The sequence below is a fragment of the Oculina patagonica genome, chromosome 11 (assembly GCF_052425735.1).
Source record: "Oculina patagonica isolate OP01 chromosome 11, crgOcupat, whole genome shotgun sequence".
Classification (NCBI taxonomy): domain Eukaryota; kingdom Metazoa; phylum Cnidaria; class Anthozoa; order Scleractinia; family Oculinidae; genus Oculina; species Oculina patagonica.
The window spans coordinates 19,139,357-19,165,562 of record NC_135768.1 but is presented as its reverse complement, the minus strand read 5'-3'; the positions used below and the strand labels follow the sequence as shown (position 1 = coordinate 19,165,562).

At 39.0% G+C, this 26,206-nt stretch overlaps 2 protein-coding genes across 2 annotated transcripts; both read right to left on the bottom strand.

Moving 5' to 3' along the window:
• Positions 1-109: 109 nt before the first annotated feature.
• On the bottom strand, positions 110-6,013 carry LOC144630290 (transmembrane protein 163a-like). The gene is made up of 8 exons (XM_078488619.1): positions 5,615-6,013; positions 4,966-5,061; positions 4,762-4,805; positions 2,898-2,995; positions 2,330-2,426; positions 1,729-1,840; positions 909-1,050; positions 110-180 (listed from the first exon to the last, which is right to left on the bottom strand). Exons 1-8 carry the CDS (start codon positions 5,721-5,723, stop codon positions 129-131), a joined length of 750 nt encoding a protein of 249 aa, XP_078344745.1. The 5' UTR covers positions 5,724-6,013; the 3' UTR covers positions 110-128.
• A 3,154-nt stretch (positions 6,014-9,167) lies between these two features.
• LOC144629528 (glycerol-3-phosphate dehydrogenase, mitochondrial-like) lies at positions 9,168-24,183 on the bottom strand. Its single transcript, XM_078487758.1, has 13 exons — positions 23,830-24,183; positions 22,548-22,722; positions 17,812-17,936; positions 17,525-17,622; positions 16,646-16,809; positions 15,878-15,985; positions 15,195-15,396; positions 13,370-13,440; positions 12,698-12,820; positions 11,362-11,675; positions 10,842-11,132; positions 10,001-10,282; positions 9,168-9,346 (listed from the first exon to the last, which is right to left on the bottom strand). The coding sequence occupies exons 1-13, from the start codon at positions 23,911-23,913 to the stop codon at positions 9,227-9,229; spliced, it is 2,157 nt and encodes a 718-aa protein (XP_078343884.1). The 5' UTR covers positions 23,914-24,183; the 3' UTR covers positions 9,168-9,226.
• Positions 24,184-26,206: the final 2,023 nt, after the last annotated feature.

Sequence of the window (26,206 nt, the reverse complement as noted above, 5' to 3'; positions counted from 1 at the left end):
ACTGGGGGCAGCCTTGAAATGAGTTGTACAAAAATGTATAAAAAGCCCAGGTTGATAGAATAAAATTCTGTGCATAGCTTGAAACTAACTGATGGTTTAAATTTGAAGTAAATTGCTCAAACATCAGTTTAGTCGTGAGGTGGTTTCTTATCTCCACTGGTTGTCATCTCCAAAATGGTCCTAAAATGTAATTGAGAAAAAAGGCACTGATTAAATAAGTAATCATTCAACGATATATTTTGACTACCTCACTGTGTTTGGAGGAAACTCAATCACAGTATGACGTAATTAAAAAAATAAGCTTAAAGCTTGAAAAAGCCATTTATTTAACATTAACCCAATTTGTTCCTAGTTCTTGGTTAGCAAGGTGTTGCTAATTTATGTCGGCACCCCATTAAAGGTCCTCGTTATCTTGATTCTTTCCCAGTCCACTCCGCTGTGGCTATCAAACGGGCAGGATTGCTCCAGGCTCCTAGGTTGTAGGTAAAACGAGCGCCTGCTGCTATTGGTTCGCTCGTTTTTCCATAATCTGGAGTCTAAAACACATAAAGCACGCTGCTAATCTTGTACCACGTGGCGCAATTTAGCCAATGAAGCTGCGCAAAGATAAAAAGGTATCTTTTTGGCTGACTTGAGCGTCGCACATTTGGATCTCTAGCGACCACACGGAAAGAAGGAATCAGAAACAAAGGCCCGCACACTTTATCCATGCTATGTGCAGCCGTATGTCAAGTTTGGTGATTTTAGCTCGTGGGTACCGTCTTCAATTGTGCTTGCTCGTTTCTCCATAATCTGAATTCTGCAATAAGCAAGGCGCTCTGCTAATTTTGTACCACGTGGCGTAATTTAGCAAATGAAAGAAGGGGAGGGGGGATGTATTATATAACAAGAACACCTGTTCATCTTACATGACGCCATAACTGAAGAGCGCTATTGCAATGAGAATCGCTGTGGCTGAATCCAGATAGCAGATTTTTGGGTTTTTATCACAAACCACATCACTGGCAATCATACCAAGTGTCATCACGGCTCCAGCTAAAGAATTAATAGCTGAAAAAAAGAAGCAAAAAAAATGTCAAAGCGGGATTCCACTGTTTTAACAAGCAATTAATTAATTCTGTACAGCAAGTTCCAATTTGCATCCGGTGAGCTTTACTTGCAATAGTAAAGACGTGTCGCCCTCAGTCGTTATTGCGTTCGTCACGCAACATTGCGTGACCTCCTAATGATTACGTTGCGTGACGGCCTCAAGAAACTGCCAAGTAAACGACCAAAACTGTCTTGCAATTATTTTTTGTATTAATACATTATGCTCTCTAGGACATGTACGAAGTGCATAATTATGCTTTGTAAAATGAGTGCTCATTAAATGTAATTTATGACTAACGTCACTCAATATTCGTCTATTGTGTGATGTTGTCACGTGATATAGTCATGCTTGAAACCAACTTCGTACACAGGGCCTTTCTTTTTAAGAAAAGGAGAAGGAGAGAAAAGGCACTGGGAACAATGTTGCCATAAAACGACATGCAATTGACTTAAGTTCACGTTTCCAGAAATGAAATAACAAGAACTGCAATTTTTCATCTGGTAAGGCTACATTTTGAGTAGGTCGGGGCCAGGGGCGTTTTAAAAACAAAAAAAACTTTCACTGAGAGAAAAAAAAAAGCAGTTATTTTGACTAGATTAGGCATTTTATTTAGGAAAACTACATCATGTATACTTCACCATCAGTCCTCATTGCTCTGCTATGAACTCTGTCCGCTATTAGACACTTGAAACACGTCAGAAATAAAAGGAACAGAAAACTGCCAATTGATAACATTTCCATCAGAAATTCCTGCAACAAAAGACGTTTCTCAATCAGCTCCTCGTTCTGTTACCGAAAATACAATAAAAACCCACGAGTTAGAACCTAATTTCTAAGAACCTGTTAGGCTAAAATTTGCCAGTTAGACACCGTCTTTCAGGAACCACTTAAGCCAAAAATTTGGAAATAGGTTTCTATTTTCTAAAATCAATTAAAACTGTTTACTTTTAGGGAAATGAAATAATAAAAGTTGACATTCTGGGTCCTCTTTTGAGACAACTATGAGAGGGGTCAGCATACGTGGTCCCCAATCTCCCACTGGGCACTGTGCGCGCATATCTCAGTGCGTATCTCTGCTGTCCAAGGTCATCAATGGCGCACTTAACTTTGAACTGCCGACAAATAATTGTTGTGTCATCTACGCCATCAAATATATTTGTAACATAAACATTAATTTCTGTGTAAACCCGGCTTTACTGTTTGCCATATATTTATGTTATTGTTAGTGTGGTTTCATACCTTTGTCGGTTTCTCATTCACTACTAAGGTATACAATGCTTTAGCTGTTATAGCAAATGCTGAGAGGATAAAGCACACTGCGATTGTAATACATGCTCTGAAAATCATAATAGAAAACAACCAACGTTAGAGCAAACTGAGAATCCATACTTCTTCGTTCTCCATCAAGTCCCTGACCCCCACCCCCAGGGGGCCTTATTTCGTTTCAAGACCTTTTGGGCGGGGGGAGGGGGTGGGGAAAGACCACTAGTGCACTTAAAAATAGTTATGGAATCGGAGACTGACATTTATTTCTGTTATTCTTAACTCGCGATCTTCTGCGCGAAATTAGTCGAGAGAAAAATGTAACCGTACCTCCGAAACAGGGTACAATCTCGATAGTAAAATGGCTAAAAAGATTAAGATCACCGATTTACAGAATTTCTTAAACGAATAGATTTTGCTGATTACATATCGAGATTTTTAAATCTTGATGACGTCACAACCAAACTACCAAAATACAATCTTGTTCCCAGGGTCTTCTCGGATTTTAATCGCCGAAAAGACCCACGGGACAATATATACAAACCTTCTTTCTCGTTCAAACGAATTGGTCTCCTTGCTTTCTTTGACGGAAAATCTCCAAAGAACTACCAATGAGCTAAAGGAATCTAACACTGCTGCAAGCTTGAACCAATTAATGTTCGCGTTAGTAATTTACCGTTGAAGTCGATTCGGTTGCTGTAGTTGGAATCCTCGTATATAACACGAGGATATTCCGAATATTCCCGCACAACTTCAGAAGGTCTTCGCCTTTACTGGCTTTGCAGTGAATTAATTACATTGAAGCGGGTAACATGGGGCGCTTTCCATTCGACCAAAAATTCTGGTTTGAGTTTCCAGAAAATTCCAGTGGCAAATGGAACAGCATTTTCCAACTTTTTCGGTTGACTGCACGGAAAGCAAAACAAAATTTGCATATGGTCAGGTAGTGCGTCTAATATGGAAATTTCTACGGTGCATTAAAATAATGCACTGTTGCCGGTTTCCTGCACATATAACTCGATAATTTTGCAAATAAAAAGCATTCCGAGCACTGAAAAATACAGGGACCTTTCAAAAGGCACACTACAAGCAACGAAAATGTCGCCAACCCAAAAAGTTTAATGAGCAAAACAATGGCGTAGCCTGCACGCGCGTTATAAATATTTGTACATTTCTTTGCTGCCGCCTGCGAAACAACTACGAAAAACAACCGAGTTCACCAAAAATTTTTATTTGGAGTTTCAAGAATGCTTCTTTAACACATGTAGCTGCTTTCAGCTGCGCAAATCGCCAAATTTTCTGCCGAAGGAACTCAGGCTGAGTGTAAAATGGTAGCTTTTTCCAAAATTTCCGGAAAAGAGGACAACCTCGCAAGGTAGACCCAAATTTTCAAAAACAATTTCCGGGAACTTTCTGTTCCATTTGATTTTGCTTCTGGAATTTCCGGGGTTTTCGGTTGAATGGTTCGCATTTCGGAAAGTCAACACTTTCCGGATTTTCTGGAAACTTTCCGAGCAAATTTCTATACCATTCGTCCTTGTTCCGAAATTTCCGGAATTTTTGGTCGAATGGAAAGCGCCCATGGTCTTCAAAAGGACAGAAAACCAACCCATTCCCTATTTATATAACTTTGCAATGAGCAAAAACCATTAACTAAGCTCATTTTTAAACTAAAATAAAGAACATTAACAGCAGAAAATGCGATTGGATATTGGTAAAGTTTTAAATTTTAGGTTATTAACTTAAAGCAATTTGAGGATGATTTAATACCCGTCGAATATAAACAAGTTCCGTAGTGTCATTTACATATTTTACGTTTAAAACATTGAAAAACAGCTATTACTGACTGTGTCTCGTATGTTTGTCGTCCCTAGTTACTCGTATATTTTTAGTATCTGTAATTAGCAAGTGTTGTGAGTGAGCGGTTCGCTTTGTTTGGCAAGAATTAGTGATTTGTTTGCACAAATGCTCTGCTGTTATAATGTCATTATTTAAAAACAATATGTTAGTCGTTCGGTCTGAATAAGTCTGAAAACTCGCAGAATTTTACACTCAAAATTTTAAATTAACTCAATAATTTACGAACGAATTTTTATTTAAAAAACCGTGGTTTCAATATTCTTAAATATTTCCTGCACTTTTGGGCATTTTTTTTGAATCGATGAAAGCAGAATTTGGTAATAAAAATGCCAGCTGTGTTTAACGAGGTAAAGCTGAATACAGGATTTAAGTTATTTCTTAATTTAAAATAGATGGTGTATTTCCAAGAATGAAACTTTATTATTCACTGGAATAGTTAACCAATACCTAAACATGGAATACATATTCATATAATGCCATCTATATACAACCAAAATAACCTTATGCTTTCATGCTCAAGATGTAAAAAAAATGTGATAAAAACTTACAGCAAATCCGAATGCTGCAGGGCTTCCAGCAATTTGGGAGAAAACTGGCAAAATAAAATAAAATAATAGCCATGACTTTAAAATTAACATCTTGTTTATTTAGAATAATAATTCTGGACTAATGTCACTGTTTATTGTTCAAGCTTAAGCGGAGGTATAGAGGATTTAACTGAACAAGCACCAGTATTTAAAATACTAACTCACCGAAAAAAGTACTGCCAAATGCTGTTGTAAATACGATTGAAGCACAAGAAATGCAAATGGCTAGTTTTCTCCAATATGCATAATGTTCTTCTTTGCCTAAGAAATTAAAAATAGGATTTATAAAGATGTCGTTATAATACACTGACACTGACTTACTTTAAAGACGTTTCGACCAAATAACTTCGGCCAACATCGGTTTTTTTAAAAGCCAACGGCTTCTCTAAGATATCGTTATGACCATTTTATTTTATTACTGTACCATTGTCCCATTTATTCACAAAGCACGTACCTTTTGAAATCAGTTGTTTTCTCTCAGCGCGAGGCCTAGGCTAGAGTGTGTTAAAAACACTCGAGGGATTTAGGGAGCTTTTGTACACTAAACAAGCAGTAATTATAGAAAGCATATTTAAAACAGGTAGTATTCATCCAAACTTCCTTATGCCCTCCTGTGATATTTTCTAATCTATCACTCGGCTTATTTTCCGCTTAAAATTTTCAAATCCATTTCCGTGATTAAAAATGGCTTTATCTAAAAGGCTGGGAGTTCAAAACCGATCAAGTTTAAATCACTATTTAACCATTGTGCCTTTCACATCTTAAATACAAACGAGTTATTATTACAACAGATAACCTTTCAAGGGTTTCTTACCGTTTAAAGGGGTAGATTCTCTCTTCGATTCGTCATTTGAGTTTTGATTCTCCTCGTTGCTGCCTAACAGTGTTTGAAGCTCCAAATTATCGCCATTTTCTTCATTCATACTTCTTCATATCCCTAGTGCTTTGTGGTAAAATACAGTCAAGGTTCTAACTTAGTGAAATTACAAGAAAATCTTCAGAGCTTTGATATATCAACTTATGCTCTGCTCATGGGGCGAATTAACAATTTAAAATATAGTCGTATTGTTTTGTAATTGATAATTGCTTCTGAATTCTTTCCTTATGTGCATTGCTGCCTAGCCTACGAAAGCTCTTCTGATTAAAAGCTTCACTTTTCCAAAATGATCACGAGAAAGAAATATTTTGCTTGCTTTTCCAATTCGATCATTTCAAGCTAACAGTGAACACTTTTAATGAAGGTCGTGTACAGAGTAGATCATTCAAAAATCTTGTATATACTTAAAAAGGATGAGTTTAATTTTACGCCTATGAGGCGACATAAATAGCTTCTAGGCACAGTCATTTCGAAAGTTGATTAACATTTAACTGACTTAGCTCAAGTTTTATTAATTTTTTCCTTTGAAAGTGCCTTCACTGCCAATTTTAAGTTGAAGTTGGGGATAAGCCTAACTGAATTTACAATCGAAGGTTTAAAACTACAGAAATAATTTGCGTAGAAAACTTGTACAGTTCAATGCCAAGTTGACGAGAATTGTCATAAATGTCATGTGAGCTAAGGGATAATTCTGCTAGGAATAGCTGGAGGCTAATAGAAAATAAAATAAACGTGTACATACCTTCTCACTTCAATGGTTTCCATACATTTCGTATTGCCTTGACTCAGTTTTAGAACTTACACAAAACGAGAAATATTTTTTAATGGTAGCTTATTATGGCTAGAACCAAGCCTCTAAAATTTCATTGCAGTTTTCCTCACTAATGAACTTTACAAAACTAATACTGCAGTTTTTTACAGCTGCGCAAATATGGAATCGTTCTTTAATCTTTTGTCCTCCGTGAATCTTGATAAATAACTCGAATAAATTACGCATGCTATATAAAACCTTAATTGTCCTCGTATGCTTTATTTTTACAAGACAAAATGCTTGTCAACAATACAATTTTGTCGACATTTCCCAAAGCAATTTGAACCTATTTCAGCCCAGTTGGAACAGCTGTCTTTATGGCGTAAAAGTCAATTTCTCTTCAAAGATTTTATTCAGTGAGAATTACCGTATTTACTCGAATAAGCGCCGCCCTTGAATAAGCGCCGCATTTCGGACAAAAAAGTTAATAAGCGCCGCCCCCGAATAAGCGCCGCAGTCCCGATGCGGCGCTTATTCAAGGAAATCCGTTTAAACTAAAAACAGCACTGCAAAGCAACTCTAAAACAAAACTTGGATATTTCTTTCCATCAAAAGCGATATTTTGCAGTTCAAAGTGATTGTTTTACCGCTCGCCCAATTGGTTTTTCTATCCAACATTCTTGCAATACGTAGTTCTGTAAATGTTGTGAAGGCCGTGAACTTTGCCAGGACAGCTAACGCCACTTCTCTCTTCAGCAAGAGACGAATACTGACAATCAAAAGACGCTATTTCAATTAATGTAAAGGTTTAGATTCTTTGTGGCGTCGAAATTTTTAATAAGCGCCGCCCTGAGGCGCGAAAAATTTAATAAGCGCCGCGGCGCTTATTCGAGTAAATACGGTATGTGCGAATTTGTTGCGAACATAACAATGTACTTGTTGTAGGCTTGCTACCTTGCCTATTTGGAAGCACTGTTGTTGTTCGAAAAAAACACGTGCAATGTGATTTATCCAATCAGAATACGCATGCCATTTTTTTTAACCAATCAGGATCAAAGTTAAATCTTGGCTTTATTACGTGCGTTTTCCCGCGCTTGGCGCCGGTTGCATATTTCTTTCGCGAGTTTCTATTGGCTCGTAGCATTATTTGCGTTTCTTGTGATTGGCCAATTTTGTTTTATTTTTGTCAGATGTAGGGTACCGATAGATTACACGGGCGCCGTTGCATTTCGTCGATAAGGCGGGAGGCGCGGTGCTTGCTGCCTCGTCCCCAGGCGTCCTCCTCCTTAGTAGTGCACGCTTCGCTTGGTGTTGTGGGACTGACGTACACGGTTCGCTTGGCGTTGCTCGCTCCCCAACCATCAACCCCCGCGCTCCCTGTTTTCCCACCTTACCGCCTTTACCGTCTGGCCGACCGACGCCTGGGGACGAGGCAGCCCCTGTTCAAATCCGGCCAATCAAATCATGTGTCCCCAGAGCCACTTGTTCCTCTGTCCCAGGCTCAGTCGGCTAATAGGGGCAAGCAGCTCTGGGGAAAAAATGCAATTGTTAAAAAGTTGTCGAAAATTTATCTCTAAACTTTCGCGATAAGCAACGGTACGGTGCGTAGAAAAAAGGGCAGTCTTTTCACACAGAAAATACAGGCATTTTTATTGTTACCACTGGTAAACCATTTTTGTTTGGCTGTTACACGAGCGTTGTTTTACGTAGCTTTTACTATAAATAGTTTTTTTTACTTTATGCCATAAATTTTAAAAAAGAAAAGTTTGTTATGAGCATACTAACCCGACAACACGAACAAAAACTATAACCTATAATTTTTTTTTGATCTTTGTGGAATATATTATTTACATATATCGCAAGCAGGTCTGAAATTGAAAGTTTCAAATTATTATTTAAACCGTGTTTAGGCCAAATACCAACATACAAACTCTTCCCACCGTTCGCCATATATTTCTTAAAGAAACGTTGGGAGATTCTGTTTGTTATCATTTAACTAAATTCTAAAGGAAAATTGATTGTTGCTACCTCTTGGGGCTTAAGATCAACGTGAAATTGCAAACTTTTAAAATAATTTTGAAATTCTGAAAGCATAAATGCAAAAGAAAATATGTTGCTTTGCAAATTAAATATTATAGTATAGCAATATTCGTATAGTTACAAAACTCCTTGCAATAGAATGTATAGAATTTGCAAATTCTTAAAGTACAAGTGAAAAGTAATATTACTTGCGTATAACATAAAGGACAAAATTACATCGGGTCATCTCCGTAGACCATCGGAAGTATTTTCTGACCTTCCGATATCGTTCTAAAAGCTACGAAAGTTATCGGGTCATATGAAATCGGGTCATCTTCGAATCAACTCAAAATCTTTGTAGGGCTTCGGGTAATCCTCGGAAATCTACATACAGAACAATTTCGCTCTCGACGAAACCAGTTAGAAACCAGCATTTTTTTCCCCTTTGTGTTTTAAAGTCCAAAAAGGGTTTCCCCCCGAGAAATAAACTTATCGCTTCTTACGTTCCCACTCTAAGCTGAACTTTAGGTTGTAGTACTGGCAAAGCAATATTACAATATTCAAAATTACGTTTCCTTTGCATAATGTAAGCTTCCTTTACGGTTCCCTTCTTAATAAGATCAGTGAATTTCCAAATTCATCCACCTTCCAAGCTTTGTGATTGGCTAACTATGATAGTTTGTGACACGTGGTGCATCATGTTCGTAACATTTAATTGGCCAGTGACATAACATTGGCGCCAAAAAATACACTCCGATTGGCTTAGTGGATTAATGACGTCACAGTCCGCCGCCGCTTCTATACACTGGAATGTCTTCAGTCAAATGTTTGTGATGACGTTCAATGATGACGGCAAACCGATTGTTGGCAATGGCGCCGGTCTTAAGTGCACTCATAACCTGAAAGGGAGAAATAAAGCTGTAAATATAACGCACTGTTACAGATGTTTTAGCAAGATTTCCAGGTCTGCCGAGATTGCACTCCGAAAGCCAACAATAGTTTAATGTTGTAGAACAGTACTCAACAGATGACAGGCAACTATTGGGAAATAAGGATGACTAACGATTGTGAGGATGGAAATGGATTGCAATATGGACAAACTTAAAAACGCGAGGCTTGCATGAAGGAAAACCAACAATAATGGATTGATTTTGTAGAACAGTACTCGACAAAAGACAGGAACCCATTAGGAAGTGAGGATGACTAACGATGGCGAGGATGGAAGCGGATTTTAATTTGGAGAAACTTAAAAACGCGAGGTTTGCATGTAGAAAACCCAACAATAATGGTTTGATTCACTCAAATAACAGGAACCCATTCGAAAGTGAGAATGACTAACGATGGCGAGGATGGAAATGGATTACAATATGGACAAACTTAAAAACGCGAGGCTTGCATGTAGGAAACCCGACAATAATGGTTTGATTTTGAAGAACAGTACTCGACAAATGACAGGAACCCATTAGAAAGTGAGGATGACTAACGATGGTGAGGATGGAAATGGATTACAATTTGGATAGACTTGAAGCCTTTATGTTTGAAAGGTCTCTTACCTGCAAAAACTCGTCCAATTCCACGCATGAATTCCTATTTGTATCAACCTCAGCTATCACATCATGAAGTTGTTCCTCTGACACTTCCTCTCCCATTTCTTTCAACATGTTTCTCAGGTCCAGCGAGCTTACACAGCCTCTCTTGGACTTGTTGACTCGCTGGAATTTTTTCTCGTATTCTTTGATTTCGTCTTCGCTGAAATTGACCTCCACGCGCCGCACGTGCTCTTGGACGTCCAATCCCATGGCTCCAAGAAACTTCTGCGCGTCGGCTATCTCGGCCTGGTAAATAAATTAAAATCATCGCAAGTCACACTCTAAAACACATTTCTATTTAACAGACAGTAAAACGAGTTGCTTTGCCCTCCCTGGTAAAATATAGACTTCTCAGGTCTTGGTCAGGCCTTGGCCTCTGACGGGAGAGGCGGAGGGGAACGGGACAGGGGAGGGGGGTCCGCCAGTGTAACTCTCCCCCAAGTTATGAAGTTGAATATGCTTTTCCGTACATGTCCCTGTTAGGGAGGAAAGTGTTTATGTGATTTTGTCATTTTGTCCCATTTCGGGCGGATTTTGTTAGATGGTTTAATCGGAGATTTTTTCTGTCGACTGTTAGCTTTTTGGAACAGAAAAACGTGCTGGTAGATTTTTGACAATCAGAGTAACAATGGTAACAAGTCAACTTCCCGCCCGCGAGAATTGACTGAGCCCGCGATTTTCGTAGGACGTTACCAAGCAACGTGACGTATCCTCATGACGAAAACCTGATGTGTCAACTTCAGTGCACTCGGAAATGCTAACGCAGCAACGGAAATTATTACTTCTCCGATGAAATATCGATTACCTCTTTCTTGGCTTTGGACCACTTCAGTTCCTTCGCCATGACGTCGGCAATCTTCGGGATAGCGTCGGCAGCAGCCTCGGCGTTTAAGAACGCAAGACGTGTTCTTCTGGCAAGGAGGTCCACGATCGTGCAAGCATACTCCTTCACGGCGTACTGAATTTCCGCTTCTATGTACGGAAACTGTTCCACAAGACGTTTCCCCACAACTGGCCAACGACTTCCGGTTATGCTGGCAAGTTTGGCCACTTCCGGTGCTTTGTTCCCGTATGTATGAGACAGGTGTTTGGCAACCTGTATGAGGAACATGTAATGAGTCCTACAGTCAAAATCTAAATTCTCCTTACCAAATCAAACAATTTCTGTAAGTCTCCTCGGGAGAATTTTAAAATAAATCAAATTTTATAACAAACATGTTTGATTTCATACTACTGTTTCACGGAGACATCCGATGCACAGGGCACCCACACGCTATATGGTAGGTTCCCTGTGAATAATGTAAAACGATTTCACCTCAACCAACCTCAACTTCGAGACCAAAATCCTGCACCAGTCGAATGAAGTCATTAGAGGAGTAACCCTCCCCTCCCTCAAGGAAAAGTCCGTCTGTCTGGCACTCCCTCGCAGGCTTGAGCCCGCGCGCCTTAATAGCAGCTTCCATCGTGTCAATTGCCATTGATCGGTATGTTGTCCATTTGCCACCAGCAATCGTCACCAGTCCACTTTTGCTGACGAGAATCAGATGGTTGCGCGCGATCGAGGCAGTGCTTTTGGAGTTGGGGTCTATAACCAATGGGCGGATTCCGCTCCAGGCCGCTAGAACATCACCGCGGCGAACTGCAAGAAAGTTCATCATACATTTGAATATTTTGTAGCTGTATCAAACAAAAAAGAAGGTCGAAAAGATTTCAACTTCTCTCTCTCGTTTGGGTACCAACTTTCATTAGTAATCACGTTCAAATCGAATTAACCTGTTCAAATCTTCGTGAAAGTCGTCCAAAGATTTTGCTAGTTTCACAGAACAGACAGGTGGTCTCTTCATGTACCCTCTTTCCCCTCCTTAGAAGATGATTTACAGCCCCCACTATACCAGGAGTAGAAACTAAGAAAAAGATCCAATCTTCCTTGTGCCATTTCTCCAGCAACGCAAGCTTCCTGCACACCTAATATGGAAGTCTTAACTCACATTTTGAGGCCAGTAAATTTTGTTTTCTTGGCTAATCAGACAGGTCATATCTTGCATAGTCCCCCTACCTCTACACAAGGTGGATTGTCGCCAATACACTTGTTATGACCACTTCCCTAGCGTACTCTTAGCTAATGCAACAGCACGCTGTCGCAGATGATAGCGGGGGAGAGTTTCAAGAAAGCTATTGTTTAACTCTTCATCGACTCTCGACTCTCAATTTGATCCGGCCTCTAGACTCCGTTTACTGCAAAGAACGCTTTGATCACGAATTCAGGCGTTTTTCTCATGTGCACACAACACTCCTGAATCCCAATTTAAAAACGTTCGCTTTTGTATCCAAAAACTTTTTATCTGACATTTTACTGGAAACATTGTATATCCAAGTAAATGTATCAGAATTTCTGATCATTTTATAATGCAAAAGGAGCTTTTAGCGAAGTAATATTTTTTTTCGGTTGCTTTCGTGTAGTAACTCTGATTGGTTGTTGAATTTCCCGCGCAAAAAACATTCAATCAGAGACACTCTTCGGATCTCTGTAGAGCTACGTCATCAGTACATGTATGAAATTTTTCGGGTCTCAGGCCCCTCTCGCAAGAGGTAGAGTTAGGTGTGTGGTGTTAAGTGTAGTAAAGGGTCTTCATGTACATGGTTACTTTGTCTGTCACTTGCCTTCCACATCAGCGCTAAGATAGTGTTTGATCTCACTAAGGATAAACTGAATCTCGGCTTCTTTAGGTGCAGGGTTGTATGATAATTCTGTTGGCGAGTCAGTTGTACCGGCGATCGTCTTTCCTGCAACATAAAAGAGAAAAAAAAAACTTAAGTATCGTAAAACGGATAATTCGTACCACTAGCTAAGCTTTTTACATCAAATTTTTTTATCGGTTTTCCAACTTCTCAGCCAATCAAATAGCCAACAACCGCACGCGCGACTTTTTGACATTTTTTTTTGGATTTCTTTACTTTTCAGCCAATCAAATAACCAACAACCACACCTGCAACTTTTGTCATCTTTCTGTTGGTTTTCCAAACTGTTTTCAGCCAGTCAAATAGCAAACAACTGCACGTGCAATTTAATTGCATGAGGCTTCTCCGCCTTCCAATGGTGTTTGATTGGTCAAACAAAGGAAATGACCAAACATAAAGAATTTGACGATTGGGAAAGATTAAAAGACTTTTTATATCACGGAAATGGTATCAAGCACGCCAGTGCTAACGCGAAAAAACACTAGTCTGTAGGTTTCTGTGCTTTGTCTTTTCTTATTCCTTGCTAAACAAAAAGAACGAAAAACGTTTTTAGCAATATAAATCCGCCATCATAAGCAAATACGTTTAGCTCACCCTCCCATGGAAGAAAGAAAATGACGCGTCCATCACTTGTTGAGGGATCCAGAAGTCCCATGTGTTTTGGACTGCAAACAGACAGGGAAAGAAAGTTATGATGTACAAGGTGATTCTAACTTTTAACTCTTTGAATGAAACCCTAGTATGTGACCATTCAAATAAAAGCAATTGAGCAGTACTGTTATGTGGTACTGTTTATTATGCTGTACAGGGTGGTCCTAACTTTTAAGTCTGTGGATGAAACCCTAGTGTGTGACCATTTAAATAAAAGCTATTGAGCAGTACTTTCATGTGGTAGACCGCATTGTTCATTATTCTGTACAACGTGGTTTTATAGCTTTTAAGTCTGTGCATGAAACCCCAGTGTGCGACCATTCAAATGGAAGCTACTAACTACTTATTAACCGAGAGTGAGGTCTTTACGGGAAAATCTCAAACAGAGGCCTTGCAGTATTGACCGAGCGATAGCGAGGTCAATGCAGCAAGGCCGAGGTTTGAGATTTTCCCGTAAAGACCGAACGTTCGAGGTTAATAAGTTGTTTATTATATGGCTTTAAAAATAACGAATTCAAGCCAGGCATTCAAGCGGAAATGAATTCAAGCGCCTGAATTCAAGCGGAAATGATCACTTCACATCCGGTGTCTGTTCATTCATTTAAAACCGCACAAGTCAGGTGAACTAACGTGTACTCCGTCAAAAAATATATTTAGTTTCGAGACAAATGATTACTATAAGGTCGCAAAACGTCAACCAAACAAGTTATTTATAGTTGTGTTACAATTTGGCAAGGTAAATTCCGTCGACATTTTCAAGAACCAACGGCCAAACAAACGCTTCGCTCTGTCCGGCACCAACTGTACCTTCACTGTTTTCCTAAAATTCAAGCTCGTTAGGGTAATACAATTCACTCTCAGATTGTTCATTTTCACTCGTCGTCTTAAGCGGCAGCAATTTTAAGAAAAAACAAAACAAAAAAGCAATGTGGTCTTTGAAGTACATGTACATTTTGTTTTGTTTTGTTTCTAATTTGCATAATCCGTAATCGGCCCGTGGGCATTACGGGAGAATAATGCCCTTGCACTTAGCCAATCAGAGCGCGCGTTATATCGGCTACAAGCACTCCCGGGGGGGGGACTCCAATATGAAACGGACGGGGATGCTCGTCGGAAATTTTGAAAAGAACCCCTAAAAGAGACCAATCTGGGTGTGGCTCAAGCTTTTTTTGACCTCTAAAAGATACCAAAAAACTAAGAATAGAACTTATATTTGTATATTTCTTCGTGTGTAACCCTAAACGAGACCATTATGGTTAAAAATATTGGCGTTTTTCCCGGAACACCCTAAGCGAGACCAAAAATCCGAAATTTACACCCCTAAGCGAGACGACGAGCATCCCCGTCACTTTCATATTTGAGTCCCTCCCCCGGGCAAGCACTAGCCATATAATAATGTGGAGTATTTTCATGTGGTACTGTCTATTATGCTGTAGATGGTGGTTCTAACTTTTAAGTCCATGGATGAAAACCAAGTGTGTGACTATTCAAATGAAAGCTATTGAGCAGCACTTTCATGGGGTACTGTTTATTATGCTGTACAAGGTGGTTCTAACCTTTAACTCTGTGGATGAAATCCTAGTGTCTGACCATTCAAATAAAAGCTATCAAGCTGTACTTTGATGATACTATTTATTATGCTGTATTTATTAAGGTGGTTCTTTTAAGTCTGTGGATGAAACCCTTGTGTGTGACCATTCAAATTAAAGCTATTGAACAGTACCTTGCTATGGTACTGTACTTCTATTGCATGAGGCATGCAAGTTACCTGTAGTAGTCAGGCAGAACAATATGCACCCCTGAGCTTGGCTGACAGATATCGGTTTCTGTTGGATCATCCATCTTGCGGATTGAGTCAGTGAAAGGACCAGTGGCATTCACAACACATTTGGCTCGTATGTCAAATTCTTCACCAGTTATTACATCACGTACATGTGCTCCGCAAACTACTTCATCCTCCTTGCCTTCCTCTGTAATGGGAATTAAATTCAATGTTTAGTTTACCAAATTACAAGCCACTTTAAAAAGATCACAGCACACTGTAAAAGGGTCTCAGGTTACATGTACGCTTCAGTTGGGACATGAACAAGACCATTTTACACCTTTCTTTTCAGTTCAAAAAGAATACAATGCATCTTCACATAAACAGAATCTATCTAAACAATGATCCTTTAAAATGACAAGTTCCTTTGAACATTATTCTGGTAGCTGGACCCATCTGACGAGTGTTCTCTTACATTTTTTTAGACAACTTGAGAGGATCTACCAACTATGTGCACAATAAGGTTTGCTACCTGAACCCATAACCTAATAAAAAAACTCATAAATATTATAATTTGTTGATGCCCTTATCAATTGATCTGTAAGAATTCCTTTTAATAATTTGACACCTTGCCCTTAATTTTACCTGAAAACCCACCTAGGAATGTAACAGAATAACCTTCACCTTACCTTTTTTCTTGAGAAGAGACATGACTTCCATGTGATTGGCAACAGATGCTCCATGTCTAACAGCTGTCAAGCCGATAGCTAGATTCATTCTTGCATCATTGTGCTGACCTGTTCATACAACCAAACCCATTAATTAACAATGAAAATAATGTAAATGTTAAAAAAATGTTAGTGTTGTTGTGAATGTTTCAATGATTTATTATTAGTCAGAGCAGTTTTCATTTCAGTGCCAAAAGTAATTCATGATCGCTTAGTATTGCATTAAGTACTACGCTTTGTGATTGGTTTAAAACACTCATGCCATTTTCTCAGCCAATCAGAAATAAAACCAAAACCAATTGTGACTCCCTTGCGCACATTTTCCGGTGCTTTGTGTCTGCTACATGTACGCATTTGCTTTGAGTTTTGATTGGATAACTAGATTAAATTACGTCCTTTGTGACTGGCCAGAGTGACTACTTTGGTTTTTTGACACTTGATTAAAAACCACTCTATATAACAGTGTTCAGATTGGTTTCTTGGCCAGGATTTTAAGTCATGCACTGTAAGAACATAATAAACAACTCAAAAAATTTGATACAAAACTAAATATGCCGAAACTCCGAGTCTGAGCTTGGTTTTATTAGCACTGAAAGAAACTTAACCTCTGAACCATTTATTACTTTGCACGCATTGCAGACCCATGATACTAGGTAAAATGGAAAATAAATGTTGGACTGCCAGAATGAAACATAGCCTGTCAATTTTAATAAATGTGACTTGGCTTACCATCATAATAAATAATTGCACCACATAATTTCTCCTTTTTAAGCATCGGAAAAAGCTCCAAGGCTTTTTTCTTTCCAACAACATAGCTACTCTTAAGAAGCTGTCGACCAGACACAAGGTCATACATCTTGAGTCCTGCCCAAAAGTAGGGAAGCTGCCACCATCTGAAATGAGCAAATCCTTTCATTATTTATAGCATACGACCTCACTCTTCTTATTTGCCTCCCAGCCCCTCTGGACAACCAATCTCATCTCCAGAGCTGCTTTTCTTTAGGTCTGGCACCAAGAACCCAATTCTGGCCAAGTCTGATTTAAAAGTCTGCAATTCACAGACTTCCGGTTAAAGTGCACAGACTTAGAGCTTATTCCACTCAAAGATGATTGGCTAGCAATCTAAATGAGCACTGAAAAAACAATTATTGTACTTGGCCAGCGTCCACACTCTTTGCACAGATGGAAAGAAAAGTGGACCCTGGGGACAAGATTGCAGGTCAACCAGTTTGGTAACTTGGAAAATCATTACAGTATACAAATTATTCACATCCCTCTCCCTACTACCCCTTGACAACCCAATAAATGTTTATTCTACATTTAAGGCTAAACAGGATTTGAATCAAGGGTGCATAAAATAAAGTTCTATAGTTGGCTTATTACTGTGAAAATTCACAGTTGGCTCCATCATCGGAATAATGATTTTAGCAGGTAACATGGTAATTTTAGGGCTTTATTCCTTGGCTCTGTCTGAGATTGGCACATTGTGTTCTATTCAAATGGCTTCTGCTCAGCAGTGAAATCATATCCCTGTGATAACAATGGGTGAAGGACTGAAGTGACAGGGACTTAAAATCACCAATATTTAGTTCCCAACATGTAACTTGCCTGTAGACTGGTAGCATAATTGGCAATGGCGCAGACAAGTGTGGAGCTATCGCCAACAGGTTAGCTCTCTCATGTAATGCTTCCTTTACAAGACGATACTAGAAACACAAAAACATTGAAGAGTTAACCAGTAGCCTAATGTATTTGGGAGGCATGGACCGGCGTAAGACATCTCACAAAGTTCTAGTATTTGACAAAAACAAGGCAAATAAATGTGGTATTTTATAAAATTATTTAGTTAAGTCAGGTTGGATGGGAAAATATAATGATCAAAATAAAGATCCTACTTGCTCTCTATCCAACTGCATGATGGCTTTTTGTAGATAACGTACACCACCATGAATCAGTTTAGTGCTTCGACTGCTGGTTCCTGAGGAAAAGTCATCCCTTTCCACCAAAGCTGTACTTAGACCTGAGAAACAATCACATGCACACATGGAATTGTTGGTTATTTAAGGTTGTGTTCTATGGGGATCAGGGAAGTGTGGTGGCCTAATTATGGCTAGTACACTGGAGTCTGGATTGAGGTAGCCTGCGTGGCAGGCGTAAAAAGGGGAGGGAAAGGGAGAGGGGAAAAGAAGGGGAAGAGGGGAAGAGGGAACGCCTGCCGTAAGAACCCGGTATTTTGCATAACGCCCACCAATTTTCCGGTAATCCAATTTAGTAACTGTCAGTTAACTGTTAGTACGTTAACCAATCAGAACGCAGCGCACGCTTCTTAGACACCTAGGAATGTCTGTTTCCCGGGACTCCGGAAGCGCAAGTATTTTTGTGCAAAGTAGAAAATCTCACCTCGGGACAGCCATGATTTAGCGTGAAAATGTCAGCAACTCCTACACAGAGTTCAAAACGGGCCGAAAAAAGAAAGAAAACAAATTCAATGATCGCTGTCGATTCTGTGCTGTGGTATTTGAAAGTCCATCAGGTTCAAGAGCGTCGTTTGAAAATTTATTTACGAAATCGACAAGGCAAGAGAGTCCAGGAACAGCTCTGGCAGATTGCTGTTCTTCGATTGGATTTCCGTTACTTAAATTCCAAAGTTTGTCAGAACGCGTTTGCAGAAGTTGCGGCCGCAAAATACGAAATGCTGCGGAGTTTTATTATTTTATCAAGACAGCTGTAACTTCCAGAAATGACACTGCTTTTCTGGCGGCGAATTGTGAGTCAACGGTCGAAGAAATCAGCACCAAACGTCAACTTCCAACGACGGTTACTCCGGAACGAAAGCAAGGAAAAAGGTCTACAACAGAACCAAATAAACATTTAACGGAGTGGTGCAATTCAAGGAAGTCGCTGCAGTTTTATGTTGAAAGTGCAATTGAGGAAATCGAAGACACGGCTGAAGGCGAAAAGGCGACAAAGGATCAAGATCAAGATCATCGCTCGATAATTTGGACAAGTCAGCCGCAGGGTAGCCCAATGATTCCAAATCCTGGAGCTGATCTTCGATAATGCTCTTCAGTGGCGAAATAACGAGAATCGCTGCATTATCGCACTGATTTTCGTTTAATAGTTCGTGGTTCTTTGCACGCACAAACATTTGATAAATCAAACTCTTGCCTCTTGTTTGAGGAATGCAGTGGACTTAAACTCAATTCTTCTAAAACAGAAGCTTTATGGTTGGGGAAGAACGCGCAAAATAAAGATACGCCATTCGAGTTTTTGTGGCCACAAAGGCCAATAGTAGCTTTAGGAACCGCTTTCTCATACAAGTTTAATTTGTGCGACCAAGCAAATTTTGCAAACAAGCTAATCAAAGTTAAAAAGTTATTTAATTTATGGTCACAAAGGGATTTATCCCTGTATGGAAAAATAACAATAGCTAAAACGTTAGGTTTATCCAAACTCATTTCTTCTAGCGCTTGTCTTCACACCCCACCTTATGTTATTGACGCCGTTAACAAATTGATAGCAGACTTCGTTTGGAACGGCAAGAAACCGAAAATAAAAAGAGACACGCTTATCGGAGCAAAAGAAAAAGGAGGTTTAGATTTGCCAGAATATGAAATAATCACAAAATCATTACTATGTGCCTGGGTAAAAAGAATGCAAGATGGTGCAAATGAGGATTGGATGATAATTCCGTCCTGGTATCTGAAAAATGTTGGAGGCCCTCTCATTTTCGACTGTAGCTATGATCTAAGTCTTTTAGAACTAAAAAATATGCCACCTTTCTACATTGACATCTTAAAAACATGGGCAGAAGTTCATGATGTTAAATCCGCCCCTCTAGATAAACATGACATTAAGGAAGCCATTATTTGGAATAATAAATACATAACCATAGCAGGCAAATCTGTATACTGGGAAAACTGGCACGTTGCTGGAATTCTCAGAATCAAAGATTTATTTATTAGAAGAAGACGGCAAATTCCTCTCATATGGCAATTTTCTTAGAAAATTTGGCCTTGCTACGCCATTTACCAACCTCTGGGGTTTAATAGCAGCAATACCATTAGGGTGGAAGCGTGAATTACAATCTACTAATGGTGGGAATCGACAAGAAGGAAAATCGACTTTTCCTCCTGGTCAAATACTCACCAGTAAAAGAGCTCGGAATATTCTTATTCAAAAGAAATTTAAAGAACCTTTAGCTAGTTCTAGGCTACAAAGGTTAGGTGTAGAAGAGATGAAGATCAGCGCAATTTATAAACTACCATTTAGAATAACACGGGAAACGAAACTAAGTATATTTCAGTTTAAGATAATTCATAATATTTTACCGTGCAGAAACCTCCTATATAAAATGAATATATCGGATTCTCCCCTTTGCGAATTTTGTAACGAATTAGAAACACTGTCGCACATGCTAGTTAACTGCTCCCGTATACGCGACTTTTGGAATTCAGTCTTATTCCGGTGGAATAGTCAAAATAAAGACAATTACAATTTTGATGAATTAGGAATAATGTACGGCTATAATCCCGGAAGTTCTGGCTCCTATATCTTTAATTATTATATTCTACTTAGCAAAAGACATGTCTTTCTACAAAAATATGATCACAAATTACCTAATCTCCTTCTCTTTCTTGAGTTAGTAAAAGAAAAAATGTTTATTCAAAGATCAATCGCACATGCGAAAGGACAAAAAGAAAATTTTTTGAACTTATGGAAGCCTTTACTAACAATAACTTAGTTAACAATTTAGTTACAATAGTTACGTGTATCGCATTGTTACCTCTGTATTTTTTATTCATTTATCTTTTGTATTTTTTTTTTCGTGTATTGTCAAGTGTATTGTGCTGAAAAGTAAAAATTAAAAAAAAAAAATTTAAAAAAAAAAAAAAAAAAAAAAAAAAAAAAAAAAACTCTTGCCGTAACCAGTAGGCAAAACCGCCAGGACATCTTGGAAAGATTTCCGCACAGCCCCCTACATTAATTATGTATGCAACTATTTCATACTTTCACTATACATAAACAGCAATCATGAAAAGAACGAATCAGTCAGAATATTGTATGCATAATTAATGTAGGGGGCTGTGCGGAAATCTTGCCGGACATCTCTACGGCTAGCAGAGCCTTGACAGCAGATTCTTGCTCCGGTTTCAAGACAATATTCCATTAGCTAGGTTTAAGTCTCTTAAAGCACTTGCTAATACGTCCATGACCGCCGCCATCTTAGTTGTTTGTGAAATAAAATTGTGAAACTTGCATTTTACAATACCCATTGTTTCCTAGCCAATCAGAATTTTGCGGCCGCCAGCGGCCGCAGAAATGGACAAAAGGGGGTTCTTAGAGCAGGCGTCCCTCCCCTTCTCGTCCCCACTCCCCCTCCGTTTTTTCCCTCTTTCTCTCCCTCTTCCCAACTCCCCTGCCCTCCCCTTTTGACGCCTGCTACGCAGGCTAGGATTGAGGGGTCCAGGTTCGAGCCCTGGCTGGGGTCACTGTGTTGTGTTCTTGGGCAAGACACTTTACTCTCATAGTGCCTCTCTCTGCCCAGGTGTATAAATGGGTACCGGCAAATTTTAATGCTTGGGGGTAACCCTGCAATGGACAAGCATCCCATCAAGGAAGGAGTAGAAACACTCCTAGTGGCTTCATGCTTCAGAAACGGAGATAAGCTCCAGCCTGATGGGCCAACCAAAAACGGTTGATCCAACCTGCACACAGGCCGAAAGGTTACCAACTGTCTCAACCAAAAAATGCTCTGAAAAGTGTTCTTTTGGGACACTTTAACCTAAATCAGTGGAGGGCGACAGGGGGTGAAAGTCTGGGAGAAAAAGGGCGGGAACCTGGAGAAAGGAGGGCGGGAAGTGGGATTCCTAAGGTGGCAGGAACTGGGAGAAAATGAGTAAAATTTTGCAACATTTTGTTATAATTCACAATAGATATGGGACAAAGAGGAGTGAGTGGATACAGAAAGGGGTGAGAGCCAAGAGCAAAAAATACAGGAAGTGGGAGTAAGGCATTGGAGCAGGGAGGTTCAGACCCCCCCCCCCCCTGTCCCCCTCTACTAATCAACCCTTATGGTTGCAGGTTCAAACAATCAGTCCCATTTAGAACACGATCTTATAGACTGATTCTTTAGATGGCCCACTAGACTAGTACCTTATTACTAACGCAGGGTTTTCATTAAGAATTGTAATAGCAGGAGAATAGTGTAAAGTAACCGGAGAATGAATTTTAAAGGTTCCACAACTTAATAAGAAAATAGGTAGAGGCTTTTGAAATTTAGCCGGAGAATTCTACGAAGTAGAAGGAGAATTCTCCGATCTCCGATGCTTAATGAACACCCTGCTAACGGTACGTGAAATTTTGGTGACACGTTAATTTTGCATTTTTGAAAAATCTGTATTTAGCGACACTTTAATTTAGCGATTTTTTTGTAAATTTTGGAACATGCGTCACTTAATTTTACAAAATTTCATGAAAATCCATATTTAGCAACATTTTAATTTAGCATTTTTTTGAAAAATGGCTAAATTCGCTAAATTTAAGTGTCACCAAAATTTTAAATAATAAGGTAATACACTTCCCAGATTGCTACTTTAAGCAACTTGAAACTGTTGACTTTGAAGTCTACCTCTTGTGACAGCATCAAGGGCTACCCCGCATCCTGTAGCACCTCCCCCTATGACCAAAACATCAAATTCAGGTGTGTTCTTTAATGAGCTGATATGGACAGATCTTGACGGTAAAGGAATATTTGGTCTTGCAGCTACTGGATTTTCTGCAGCATTCACTGTTAATAGAGGAGTCTGAAAAAATATAAAATTTCCAAATTGTCAGTAAAAAGTGACAAATGACAATGTAAGTGCTATCTCAATGTTCTCTTTGAGGGTAACTTTTCAATCCTACAGTAAGTGCAGGTAAAGTAGAGGGTCAAGGTATCTGGTCACTTCATTCCAAATCACTTCATTCCACCTTATGGTCAGATCGTTCCACCAAATACTGCCACTTCGTTTCACCAAATAATCACTTCATTCATCATCCGTTCTGAGCCAAAACAAGATTACACATGAATATACCTCATTCTTAAATCCACAAGACAATGAACGATACTTCGCTGACGCTGGAACAAAGAGACTAGTTTGTGCAACGATCTGACCATAGGATGGTACGAAGTGACTTGGAACGAAGTGATCTTGAAAAGAAGTGACTGCAACTCAGGGTCAAGCCCCTGTTTACATAGTGCTTCATTACAGTGAGAACACGAAAACCGTGAACACTTTCATTATACTTTGAAAAAGGAAGTAGTGGAAATAGTTGACAAATTATTCACGAAAAATAACCTGCTGACTCCATCTCTGTCCATTTTTTATATTTCTTGCAGTTTTGGCTATTATTCGATGGTTTTCTGCAGAAATTTACATGTGCAAGACAAAGGAAAGTGTTCACGGTTTTCTGGTTCACACTGTAATAAAGAAGCGGTTATTATGTTTATGCTGTTGTTGAAGGGTATTAAATTACTTCAAAAAGCATAAATCACGAAATATATTAAAAATCTGGGATAATTGCATTTACATTTTGTGAACACCAGAAAAAACGATCACATCGGGTTAATGTTCCATCCACTGCACCACTGAAAGACGTTATAGCTAGTGTATAAATTCCTACTAGTGTAGGAATAATCTTACATGAAGTTCGATGAGCACTATAATGTGGAAATGCAACTAGAATTCTGCAAGAACGGTCACCAATTAAACTCAAACAATGTTTGCAAAAACAAGTATGCGACAGCTCTGATATGTTTTCTGTATTAAAGTTGTTTGTAATTAACCAGAGATAAGGTTAAGAAGCTCGGCAGGTTTTAACTACACCTTACATGTACAAAGTTCAATAAAATTATTGTTCATTTCACAAACCTGGCCGCTGTCACGTAATCTGTAATATGCATAAAGGCCACAGCTAACAGCAGCTGTTCCTCCAAAAATACGAACATAAGACATCTCAGAAGAAAATGAGCAATCTTCCAATTGTCCAAAACAGCTAACAGAAACGCGTTCAGAATATCAAAAGCAGCCAAAGTAATGAAACCCGTATGGCGTTCACTTCATTTGCGATCGTCTCTAACAAAATTTCGTAAAACTGTTTCAATTTCCCAAGAGATATGGTTGCTCAATAACAGATCTGGACAGTGTTGAAGTAATTACACAATTCTGCAACAAATTTCAGCTAAAAGGAACCAAGATTTTACCAAAGACGGTCTTCAATCAAATGAAAAACAGTGAAATCAATCTCGAGCCCAGAGTCCGTCTATGTCGGTCAGCGGTACGGGACGGACTCTGGGAAACTGGAATTGATCAGATCAATTTCAGGTCGATTTCAGGTAGAACCTTGGTCTTCCGGTTTTTATTGCGCATGCTCTTAGGTCTAAGCGGAAGTAAATTTCCCAGAACGGAAGTAAATCGAGAAAGTTGAACTATTTCTAACACAGTATCGACAGAACTGGTGTTTATCGAAGCAACAAAAGTAACAAAAACGTTCTGCAGTTAACAAAAGAGAGAGCCGGTCAACAAAAGAGCGTCTGTTGTTTTGATTTCCGTTAGTCTCTTTCTTGAGCATACTGCTATATTGGTTTTAAATCAAAGATCTTGTTTGCCTTCCAAGATTCCGCCTGACTGTGTGCATGTGTTCGTTGTTGTTTTGCGGACGACAGTGAAGAAATTTACATAATGCACAACGCACGGACAAGCTATTGTTCTGTTGATAAAAGTTTTTGTTTGGCGACTTTCGTATATTTCAAAGGCCTCTCGCTGACAGCGCATCTTTTCATGATAGATTGCATGTTTTGGCGCAAATAATTTTTTCCTTGTCGAATGGCGGTAATATTAATAAAGACGTTAAAGGCCACACCGATCATCGCTATTCAAAAGGTGTAATTAGCATTTCGGCGACTCAGCTCGTGCACACATTCACGCAATTCACGTGCACACAATTGTACAATTCCCTTTTTTCAGCAAAACAACAACGCGTAATGTTCAAATTCTGCGTTATTAGTTATTATTTTGAATCGAGCACTGTCTGCGATATTCAGTTTTTAAACCGTAACGGAGATTTGAAAGAAAACAGTAGTTCTAGCGAGATTTGTAAGTCAACTATAAATTGAGTTTTCAATCGACCCTGTCCTTGGTGACGCCGTCGTTGTTGTTTTATAACTCCGCTCAGAATTGACGTTTAAAGGAAGTCCTTTTTAAGTCGTGAATGCAATGAACGACTTATTGCGGTTTGCTGGAGAAATTCGATTAAATTTGTGTAAACTCCCTTGGTAACCTGGCAATTTTATATCAAGTTTAAATTAAGTTCAAAATGGCGGATGGACGTGGACAAGGGCTGGTTTCCCGAGTTGTAATGCGAACTTGTGGATGTACGTCAGGAGAATACGAATATTTTTTCCTTTCTGGAAGGAATTTTTCTAGTGAGGCCAGTGCTCGAATCCACATTTACACACAATGCAACGGAAAGGATGGCCAAGGAAGCAAGAAATGTGCACGCCGATAAATAGCTTATTTTGAAAGTCCGCGGATATGAAATTATCTTTCATTGAAATGCAATCAAATAGTTGGTAAGTAATAAATCACCCTAAATAAGGCTGTATTTTCCGCTACAAATTAGTCTCACTCAGCAAGATTAAACTGATGCGTTTCGAAACAATTAGAGATATCTATAGTTGGCTTGCTTTGTCTTTCGGTCGATCATTCATTTGCACGTTCGTCAAGTTTTTGTATCTAGTAATATTTTATATTCGTTGTCACACTCTCGTTAACGAAGTTCCCAAGTACATCTATCTCGTGACTTAAACTTAAATCAAAATTTCCTTTGGCATTCGTAGCTCATTAGGTAGCAAGCCTTATGTGAATGATAAATTTGCTCTGCTTTTGAAGGCAAAACTACATTTGTAAACACAGTATTATGCATCAGTTCCTTACAATTATTTTTTCTTAATACACATGGTCTGTCAAAAAAGGGACATATTACTTCAACTGTGGTAATTGTAGTTCTCCAGGGGTGTATCATTGCACTCAGGTAATTTTTTGCTTTGTCAACATCCACTGAGTGCTATGGGGTAGACATTCAAAGAAATACTGAGAGAGGACTACTGTTAGCGGCTATTAATTTAAGCGATTTTTTCTGAGCAAGATTTAGCGACTATTTAATATAGGGATTTTCCAAAAACTTCAAAAAATAGTAATATCGTGTAAACCAGCTTTTACTGGCCGGTGATGAACATATGGCTAAGAT

Coding starts and splice junctions, on each gene's coding strand:
- LOC144630290 (XM_078488619.1), bottom strand. CDS start 5,723: ATGAATGAAGAAAATGGCGATAATTTGGAGCTTCAAACACTGTTAGGC. Junction 2,427..2,897: donor TCGTTTGAACGAGAAAGAAG/GTTTGTATATAT, acceptor TATGATTTTCAG/AGCATGTATTACAATCGCAG. Junction 1,051..1,728: donor CAGAGCAATGAGGACTGATG/GTGAAGTATACA, acceptor TCTTTTTTTCAG/CTATTAATTCTTTAGCTGGA.
- LOC144629528 (XM_078487758.1), bottom strand. CDS start 23,913: ATGTCTTATGTTCGTATTTTTGGAGGAACAGCTGCTGTTAGCTGTGGC. Junction 22,723..23,829: donor GATTACGTGACAGCGGCCAG/GTTTGTGAAATG, acceptor ATATTTTTTCAG/ACTCCTCTATTAACAGTGAA. Junction 17,937..22,547: donor CCTTGATGCTGTCACAAGAG/GTAGACTTCAAA, acceptor ATTGTTTCTCAG/GTCTAAGTACAGCTTTGGTG.